Source organism: Drosophila nasuta, chromosome 2L (genome assembly GCF_023558535.2).
Source record: "Drosophila nasuta strain 15112-1781.00 chromosome 2L, ASM2355853v1, whole genome shotgun sequence".
NCBI lineage: Eukaryota > Metazoa > Arthropoda > Insecta > Diptera > Drosophilidae > Drosophila > Drosophila nasuta.
Window position 1 is genome coordinate 12,381,539 of NC_083455.1, and position 10,404 is coordinate 12,391,942.

At 35.1% G+C, this 10,404-nt stretch overlaps 1 protein-coding gene and 1 non-coding gene across 2 annotated transcripts; one reads left to right on the forward strand and one right to left on the reverse strand.

Annotated features, from left to right (window-relative positions):
- Positions 1-1,202: 1,202 nt before the first annotated feature.
- On the forward strand, positions 1,203-2,912 carry LOC132792968 (angiopoietin-related protein 2-like). Its single transcript, XM_060802514.1, has 2 exons — positions 1,203-2,275; positions 2,337-2,912. The coding sequence occupies exons 1-2, from the start codon at positions 1,230-1,232 to the stop codon at positions 2,479-2,481; spliced, it is 1,191 nt and encodes a 396-aa protein (XP_060658497.1). The 5' UTR covers positions 1,203-1,229; the 3' UTR covers positions 2,482-2,912.
- A 3,006-nt stretch (positions 2,913-5,918) lies between these two features.
- On the reverse strand, positions 5,919-5,990 carry Trnam-cau (transfer RNA methionine (anticodon CAU)). The gene has a single exon. It is a non-coding gene; the product is annotated as a tRNA-Met (tRNA).
- Between the last annotated feature and the right edge of the window lie 4,414 nt (positions 5,991-10,404).

A 10,404-nucleotide genomic window follows, 5' to 3' on the forward strand; every position in this document is an offset into this window, starting at 1 on the left:
CAATTTCCATGCCCTTGTAGAGAGTGTTCTACTTTCCCATGAACTGTGTTTTATATTTCAAACAGGTGATTAAGCTTACACTAAAATTAAATTAGAAACTGAAAGAGCTTAACACAACTTTTTGAAGCATTTGAATATACTATAAGTGTGAGTCTTAAAAAATGTTAGCATAATATTATATTTCGCATTAAAATTAAGGCGCAATTTCTATAAATGGATTTTAACGATGCTTTAAACTAGAATGACACATAATAAGAAATCCCCACAATAAAAAATAAGCTTAATAATCATTAATCTCATTTCATTTTCTAAGAACAATCAAAATATATGTACTTAAAAATTGTGTATTAAAATACATTTGGTTTTATGATTGACACATTTGTAAATTCTAATGGGTAATGCTTTGAGAAGTAGCAAATTACACCTTAATTAATTTATTACAAATATTTTAAGTGCTTCCTGATAACACTTGACTTTTGGCCCGCGATGCTGTGAAAGTGTGCTACAAAGTCTTGGCTCTCTCGCTCTGAAAACTCTTATCAATAGACAGAGCACACAAAATATATATATTGAATCATTTCAAAACAAATTAGAAAGCTACAGTTGAGTGTGATCGACTGTGAGATACCCGCTACCCAAATAATATACAATACCGGAAAATACTAAAGTATACCATACACTATATTTAGTATATTAATTCAGTGTTACATTCAAATTTAGGATATTAATTTAGTGTTACATTCAAATTCATATGCAATAGCGTGAAAAATATACCAGATTTTCAGCCAATACAACTAAAACCAGTATTTGCCCTTAGATTTATGTCGATTTGCAGCAGCAGAAGTGGGAATGGCAAAATGGTAAACAAATTTTGATCTGCGTGTAAACGTAACAAATACTGTTAATTATACCTCTATCTCTTAAAGTCTCTGAGATCTAGGTGTTCATACTGACAGACGGACAGACAGACGGCCATGGCTATATTTTCTCGGTTGTTGACGCTGATCAAGAATAAATATACTTTATGGGTTTAGAGATGTCTTCGTCTGCCTTTTACATACATTTCTGCCGGTACAACATTATAATACCCTTCTACCTTGTGTGTAGAGGGTATGTATAAAAATTGTGTTATTAAGATGGAGTAAAATTATTCAGCATTTAGTTCTCTGTCGCGCAATCTTCACTGCGGTTGTCACAAAAAAACAGACTGAAACAAAACGGAAATAAAAATGACAAAAACATTTAACGTTCTATTATTAATTTCAATATTTCAAGTGTTGAATGTGCAAGCAAATTTATTGGAAATATTGCAAATACAAAATAAGTTAAAAAAATCGTATAATGATATAGAAAAGCTGCAAGCAACATATAAAACCAAATTAAAAGAAGCCATTACTCGAGAAAATGAAAACGCAAGTCAAGACTTAAAGAGTCAAATTAATGATGAGTTAATGAAATGTCGCGAGGAAAATTCAGCATTCGAAGTGCTCAACAAGATTTATGCGGAACAGATTGAAGATCTGCAGAGGAAAACAACTATAGATTCAGATGCTATATTAAAGGAAAAACAGCTGCTGATTGATGAAGGATTGGAGACAATTTCCAGCTATACAACGATTATCAATGAGCAGGCCAAGCAAATTGAGCTGTTAAAAGAAGATCTGCAAGTGAAGGACCAAATTATATTCCATCTGGAGACTAAAACCCAAGATATTACCGACAAATTCAAGAACCTAGAGGATTTGAGCACAACTTCAATCACAGAGACCGACGATAGCAGTTGCTTGGCCTTTGGTGATTCCAATGATGTGCATTTAATCAAGATCGATGATGGCGAAGCTTTCGAAGTGCCCTGCGAATCTCGCGTCGCTGGAAACGGTTGGACGGTGATACAGCGACGCCTCGATGGGAGCGTTAAGTTCAATCGCAACTGGTTGGAATACAAGGAGGGCTTTGGGAATTTGAGTGGAGAGTTTTTCATTGGATTGGAGAAGCTGCATCGCATGACAGTGGCGCGACCTCATGAGCTTTACATACACTTGATCAATTTCCATAACGAGAGTAGCTACGCACATTATGATAACATTGTTATCGATGGCGAGAGCGAGCTTTATACGCTGCGAGGGCTGGGCACATTTGAGGGCAACGCCGGCGACTCGATGCGCGATAATGAGCAGCAAAAGTTCAGCACCTACGACAGGGATAACGATCTAAGCGAAGCGAGCTGTGCCGTTAACTGTCTGGGCGGTTGGTGGTACAACAAATGTGGCTCCAGGTTGGTTATCAAATTCTATGACATATACTAAATTCTAATCACTTTTCTTTCATTTCGTTAGTAATTTAAATGGTCAATATACCCAACAAGATGACTATTACGATAATACGGACTTTGGCATTTATTGGGATGAATGGTTGGGCCCAGGTTACACCATGAAAGCTGTGCAAATGTTGATTAGACCCAAAATTAATACAGAAAAATAAACAAAGTAATTTTGTATTTTCCTGGAATTAATAAAGTGTCATTTGCAAAATTATCTCATCAAAACAAAACCCGAAATTCATGTGACGTCGTTATCTCAAATATTTGTCAGCGCACAAAAATAAGAACTTGCTCTACATTTTGTGCATTACAATTTTCGCAAAAATATTTCCCCAGTCTCTCATATTATTTGCCATGTAACAAATTGAAATTGCCTCAAGGCACTTGAACAAAATAAGTGCACTTTGGTGTTATATTAAAATTGCGCGCTGGTTACTAGAAAAAAATGAACAATGTTGCTGAAATTCCTGATGAAACCACACACTTGGGTTTAATTTTCGTTTATATAATCAGCAATTTCTTCTAAAAAAAAAAACATATTAGCGCTGTCGAAAATTTTGCATTTTTTAAGAACAAATTTTCATTAACATAAAATAAAATATATAAAATAAATAATGGTTTAAAATGCATGCATATTAATTGTAATATTTCATCTTCATCTTCTTAAGTAGCCGAAAAAGTTCAGTTAGCTAGTAAGAATTTTAGTTAGAGCATCTGCTGTTTTAAAACTGACAAAAATATGTGTTCTCTTTTGAATCTCTCTTAAAACAAAAAGCAAGATTAGCTCAAGTCGAGTTGATCAGCATATTGATAAACGGAAGAGAGGGACAGCAATAAAATAGAGAGTTCAGTTTTAGTTCGCGAGCACAATAAAATGGTAGAAGAGACAGCGCTGCCGAAAATTATGCGAATACAGATATGAAAATTAGATGAAGAAAGCAAACATTAAGCAAACGCAAATTGACGCCGCTTTTAGTTCCAGTTTGACATTGGAAGTACATTGGAATAACATTGACTGAAAAAAGAAGGTGAGCTATAAGTATAAGAAAGTTACTAGCAAAGTGCAGCCAAAGAAGATTCCAATGCAATGGGGCCTGTATGTAGCAGGACATACTATACTATACTATACTATAGGTATGATATAGCCTGTACCGTCGCTCACATGTGAATATTTATGAAGGTTGCTCGCTCACTCTTACTTTCTATTTGTATTTTTTTTTTTGATTGCAATGCATAATATGCTAATCGGCTTTGTCATTTGCTTCACTTTTTTGTACGCATGCTAAAGTTTTTTTTTACTATGTTTAAAGCTCTACGTTAGTGTTGCAATGTAATGTTTAAAGTATTGTTATGTGCCTTTATGAGTATTTTGAGTTTATAGCAAAATTATATTATCACGACATCTGCTATCTCCATTCGTTCGTATACATATGTATATGTATATGTACGTACATGGATTCGCAAAGCCACTCTGTGAGCATGTGTGTGAGAAAGTTTGTTAGGGGAAATTAATGCAGTTGGAGCAGCGGTTGCTCGCTTGCCCGGCATGAAAAGACAACCATGTATAGTTGAGATAGAGTTGAATTTTTGGGAGCCAGAATATTTTCTAATTTCCATGCTAATGAATGGCGGGAAACTGGTCTCAGCTTAGACCATGTGTGTATGTGTTTGTGTGTGTGACAGGGCAGCAACGATGAATTTTCGACTTTTTCGGGGCGAGAAAAACTGCAACCTAGTTGCATCAGAGATTAGTAAAATTAATTGCGTGTCGAACTTTCAGTGGCAGACGACACATCGTCAAACAGATGCCAAAAACAACTAAGCGCTGAGAGTTTGCCAACAGTCAACTGACCAAGCAGACGAAAGAGAGTGGGATGAACATTCCATTTGTATTTGATGTGATGAAAACATAGCTGAAGATTCCGCTTTTTAATTTCACGAGACACTTTTCTTGAACAGTTACGCTATGATATTCGGCAGAGGTCGCTTGCAGCACTCTAGAGGCCTAACACAATGATGATGATTGCGTAGATGACATGTCCACCAGCAATTCCCTCGATGAAATACACTTGGGATGATGAGTTAGACGTAAAAGTGGCGAGCAAAATTCATGGTTAATTCGAAAATTGAAAGCTTTTACCAGCAGTTGACCACAGCCACATCAAGTTAGCTTCCTTTGCTTGTGCTTTTGAGTGACTAATTAGCAAGAAGTTCGTGTTCATGTTCATGTGTGGTCTAACCACACATACATATTTTTTCTTATTAGTGCTGAATTAAATTTGCACTTGAGATTGTTATTTGCAATTACCATTAAATCAGTCAATTTATGCAGCACCTTTTGTAGCCTGACTAAGAATACTATCATCAATGGAAGCAAACTCTTTTGGACATCAACAAAAGTACATAGACGAAAGGAGAAAGCAACAGTGAATTTGCATAGGCCAAGGACACTTTTAACATCCTTTGCTTCTGGCAAAATAATTGACAGTTTTTGACAATTGTTTATTGAGTCAGTTGTTGACACAGTCCATTTGAGGGCCTAGTTGAAAGTACTATTTAAACACCTAGGGCTTTTATTTGAATGGAATTCAAAATGAAACGAGGCATTTTTCAAGGACTGCATAGTCAAGGTGAGCCTATGAAGGGGAGGTGAAGCTAATCTTAACTACTTCATACTGAGTCCCTTTAAATTTCCTACGATTTATCAATCAAATAGAAAATTTCTTTTTCTATTTTGTATTTTACTACAACCAGGACCTTTAAGTAAGTTAGTTCTTCTACTTGTTCAGTTTCTCTCTTAAACTTATCAAAACTAAATTTGTGTAATTTATAAAAGGTCTACAACTGCTCTTTGGTTAAAATGTTAAATTTCTGCAACTATTTGCAAGTACAGAGCTTGACTCCCTTCTGTTTTGTGGTTATGCGAGACTTTTGCTCTGACATGGCGTATGAATAATTGGATTTTTTTGCAGTCGCTGCTTGATTAATTGAATGTAAGCATACATTGCTGTCAAGCTGCGGATTGCATGTAACATATGCATGTTCATTTACGCGTATATATTAAAGCTCTTTTACGTATATTATAATTTTTTGTTCATTTCAACATTTCGATAAATAAATATTAGGGCAAAATAGAAGTGAAATATTTATTGAGTTTGGTCGATTTCATGCCATCAACCTCAATTAAATATTTATGCTGCAGTTCAATCTCATTAAGTATTCAATTTTTAGCCTACGTCGAACGGAAATAAAACTACTGCAATAAAATTCGTAAATTTGAAATTCTTCAATGTGCTTCTACTACGTCAAGAATAATTCATCCGCTGCTAATTCAACAGATGCCTTCGGCTTGTTTGCCAAACTTTGTGGCACCTCCTAAATTGCACTTGCTACTGGGCAAATAAATGCTCATTAAGAGTTGCAAAAGTTTTCATTTAGTCGCATTATGCTTTTACTCAACTTGTATTTGCTATTGCCAGTGGGCTTTTTAAAACACTTGTAGAGATGCTTGCAACTTGAAATTAAATTGAGTTTAAGAAAATGGTAATAAATACATATTTGAAAAATAATTAAATAAAAAAAAGAAGCACTTTGACTATAGCAGAGCAAGGTTTCGATCCTCGGACCTCTGGGTTATGGGCCCAGCACGCTTCCACTGCGCCACTCTGCTGCTTGAATTGTTGTTGTCTAATTCACAATTTGTTAGCAAGCTGGTTTGTTAATTTTGCTTTTATTTGTCATGCTCATAAAGATAAGTTGGCAATTTGAAAAGGTTTATTAATTCCATTTGAATTTCCTGCTCACTTTGTGTGATATTAATATCAATCTTCTTTCGTTGTGACATCAAAGCTAAATGAATTATATCGCCTTTTGCCGTCTAAATCCAATAATCCAATTTGCCATTGTCAATTTAATACATAAATCCTTTTATGAAGTGTATCGTGTATTTATGAGAAAAGTTTTGCGCGCTGTTTGCTTGCTGTGATGAAAGCGAACGGGGCGAGCGGAAAATATTTACTTTCACTTCTAGCACAGCAGCAACGTTAACAACGACAACGAATGGCTAAATTGATATTTAGCAGCTTGTAAATCAATTAGGTACGAAGTGTAGCGTTAATCCTTAGTTATTAATACACTTTGACAATCGTTAAAATGGCTGCTAAATGAATTATATCACGCATTGCGACTGCTGTCTATCATTTTGTTTCGACTCTCACTGGCAGACACATAAGAAGCAGTCTCTATAATACTCATTTATAAGTTGCTAAAGTAGTGACAAAATTTAAGAAAAGATGTCAAGCTGAAAAAGACGCTGCATTTATTTCGCCTTCACACAATTCTGGGGATAAGCACTAAGATTACCCCATTGCTTACAATTGAAATCCGCAAAAAACTTTCAGCATATGAAATGTGCGACATGATTCACATTTGGATTCAATTTCTAGAGCACTAACAGAGAGTGAATTTTCGAATTGAAGCCAGTCAGAAGTCAATGGGGGAGAGTTCAGTCCCATAAAGTATCTATAAAATCGACTCGCATTAGAGTGTCAATGATAGAAATACAACTTAAGTATTTTTGCTATAAAAGAAGTGGGTTGAAATTTTCACAGATTACACTAATCAGTCATATAATATTTTGTGTATAAACGACATAACTGACTGACAATAATTTATTTGGGAATTTGCGGTTTGATTGAACTTTGCTTAATTTATTTAACAGTTCATTGCGCGCCGGCCGCTGAAAATCAATCAATTTAATGCCAGGACTGAAAAATTGCTTTTCTGGCATTTGATTAATAGCTCCGCTTTAGTAGGTGTACTTCTGGCACTTGCGGTCATATTTTTGGATTTAACAAACATTTCGATTAATTGCCGACTTTTTGTTAATCAGAAATCGTTGAAAGCGCAGCTTTAATTTTTGAAGTACAAAGCGAATTTGGAAATCACAACAAAACCATGCGCATAATTCCATTTAAACAGAGGCTCGTCTTTTTGTCTGCCTTTCTATTATTGTTGTTGTTGTTTTTGTTTTTATTAAGTAGGCAGCCGGCACTTAACGTGACTTCCTTAACATAAACAATTTGCTTGTTGTTCCTTCTGGAATTTCAGATTCATTTAACAAGGGCGGATGGCCTTAGGCCATGTCCCTGTCTTGTGTCTTTGTCGTTGTCGTTGTCTTTGTCCTCGGCACTGCTCACAGACACGACAGGACTTCCGCTGCTTGTTTGCAGAGACTTGGACAGACTGAAATGTTCGTTCGTTCCATTCACTCTTGTCGAGTGTTGACAGCTGTCGGCCGTGTGTTTGTGACTTGAAAACAAGCTGATAAAATTGACCGTCAAAGACTTTTTCTTTTAGTTATGCATGCGACGTATACTTGATATTCTTTTTCTTGTCAAGCCATTTTCTTAGTAAACTTTTTAGGCGTGCTCAAATCCTTTCATGCCTCCTATATAAAAATCGTTTACTTTGTAGCGCAACAAAAATTGGTTAATAAATCAAGTTTTTTTTTTGTCACTTTCCATTTGTTTGCTATTAGAAAACAGCAAACAACAATTTGCTGAATAATATTTGGAAAGTAAACTTGTCGAAATGATAAACACATGATAAGAACATGACATAGAAATGGGTAGAGTTACAGTTTGAGAAGCACTTCAATATGAGAAGGGGTTGTATCGATTGTAGGAGTGTAAATGAACACAGACTCTCAATGTTATAAATTGAACAAAGAGTCCACATAAAGTTTACATGCTGGCAATTACATAAAGAACAAAGAGGAATCACTTGAAAGCAGTAAAAAATGTGATACATGCACATCTCTTGCAGTGCAAATTGAAGTGCAGATGGAAAGTAAAAAAAAAAAAACTAGCATGTGATTCTCGACGTTTCATTAACTGACTTCAACTGATTGCCACATATTGCATACACAATATTTATTAAGCATACGAGATCTTGTATCTTGCTTCTCTACGTTTACACAAAGCAAATGAAAAATTCCTTGTTAAAGTAGTAAATTAATATTAAAAACAAACTATCAAAAGCCAAACGGAATTCATATTCAGATGTGATGAATGTCAAGGAGTAGAACTATATTAAAAAGTTCATGCTGCAATTTTACTAATATTGAAAAGCTTAAACCCAAAGGACATATTGATATTTGTTTGAGTATTTCAGATTAAATATTGATGGCAAGTTAAGAGTTTGGCAGCTGTCAAAAGGGTTCAAAAGTTTCTCAGAACTTTGTAGGTGACTGTAAGGTAATCAATATGTCATAAGGCCCTCAATAGCAAACATGTTTGCTATGTTCAACAACACATAAGGATTCTGCTTGGCACTAAAAGAAGCTCAAAAAAAGTGGACTCAGTATGCGAATGTTAACAAACAAGAGTACAAATAAAGAATAGTGCAAAATTTATCATGCTCTCAACTCAACAGCATTTGGGTGAAGAGTAACTCACTCATATTTCAATTCGAGTTGCACAGTAGCTGGCAGAGTGAAGTAGTTTTTATAAATTAACAACAATGATTTATACAGAAGGCAGCCGCAACTATTCATAATGAATTCAGTAAAAGTTGTACATGAACATGTATGTACATGTTCATGTACAATAACAATAACTTGCATTCGAGACCTAAATCAACCATTTTCATCAGCTGTGCCATTTCCATGGCGCCCAACTATGAGTTTGCATGTAAATTTATATTCAACTCCCTTCCCCCCCTTAACTCATCCACGCTTCCTTCTTTTGCGAGTTGTATGTGTGAAAAACTTGTTTATGTAATACCTTGGGGGCAGAGTAGGAGCGTATAAAGGAGCCAAGTTATTAATTTTTTCCCCCTCAATGCTGATGCTGCTGTTGCCGTTGCCGTTGCTGCCTCAACAATAACAATACGTAAATCTGGCAACAACTGACAAGTAGAGAATTTCAACAAGACCCTTGCATTGCTCAAAAAAACTTGCACACAAAATATTGAAATATTAATGCCAATAGCTGGAGGGAAATATTTGCTGATTGTGTTCCAGTGATGTAGTATGCACTATCGAAATAACAGCTAAGAAAATATGTTCCACAATATGCTAAGTAACCGGTTAAAAGTTTCGGTTGCAAAAGTTTTGCCAAACTTGTTTTACCGACAGCTGGTCAGCGATTCTAAGTAATGGCAAATTTAATATTGTAGATTTGAATTTATCGAAGTTTCCGAACTGCAACTATTATTATTATTATTATAACGAATACAATTTCTTATAGAAATAAGAGCCAAAGCGTTTTTTATAGAAATAAGAGCCAAAGCGTCTAAGGCCTTTAGGCTGAAGTGTAACTAAAATGCAATATAAAATGTTTCTTAATGTTTGGCATAGATAAAATCAAAGTACCAAGTTTAATTTCAAAATAATTATATAAAAGTTCTATATAAAATATGTTACTATAACAGATTATTCAGATTGCTTTTATTTTATATTTTGTTTGGTATATTTGATTTCCTTTATTTCATAAAAGTAGAATTCTGTTTAGTAGTTAAGTAGTTAATCATCTTGGTATTTTCTTAAAATATATATTCCCAATCTAGCACAGAATGGAACATGATTAATCTTCTAGCGAACAATTTACATAAACATTACCACAACAGACACGTTACAGAATTCTAATTAATTTCCGCTGACAGAAGCCGCACATTTTCGCCTTCAGTAAGGATTGTTGTCCTTGACAATGGAAGGCGCTAAATGTTTTGAGGCCAAATTATCACCTCATTTGTCAGTCGATGCCAAGAGGTGGGAAATAAATTACGCGACACTTAAGGCCAAGCAATGCGCATTTCAACCACTGTAAGTCTATGTGTGTGTGCGAGTGTGTGTGTGTGTGCGAGTGTGTGTGTTTGGCATTGTTTATGCAGCACATGGAACAAGTGACACAGTGCGAATGACACTAAAATAAGATGTTTTTCTCTTGTCACTTTGTTGTATTCCCTTTGTTTTTATTGTTGCTTCGCTGTGATACGTTTCTAGTTAATTAACTGTTTGTATTACCGACAAGGTTTTAATAGAGTATGTGTTTTAAAATTCAGTTTCCCATTACCCTTGCCTA

Bases quoted from the DNA above. Each gene is read 5' to 3' on its own strand.
- LOC132792968 (XM_060802514.1), top strand. From the start codon at position 1,230: ATGACAAAAACATTTAACGTTCTATTATTAATTTCAATATTTCAAGTG. The intron at 2,276-2,336 runs GTTGGTTATCAA...TCATTTCGTTAG, and splicing joins TACAACAAATGTGGCTCCAG to TAATTTAAATGGTCAATATA.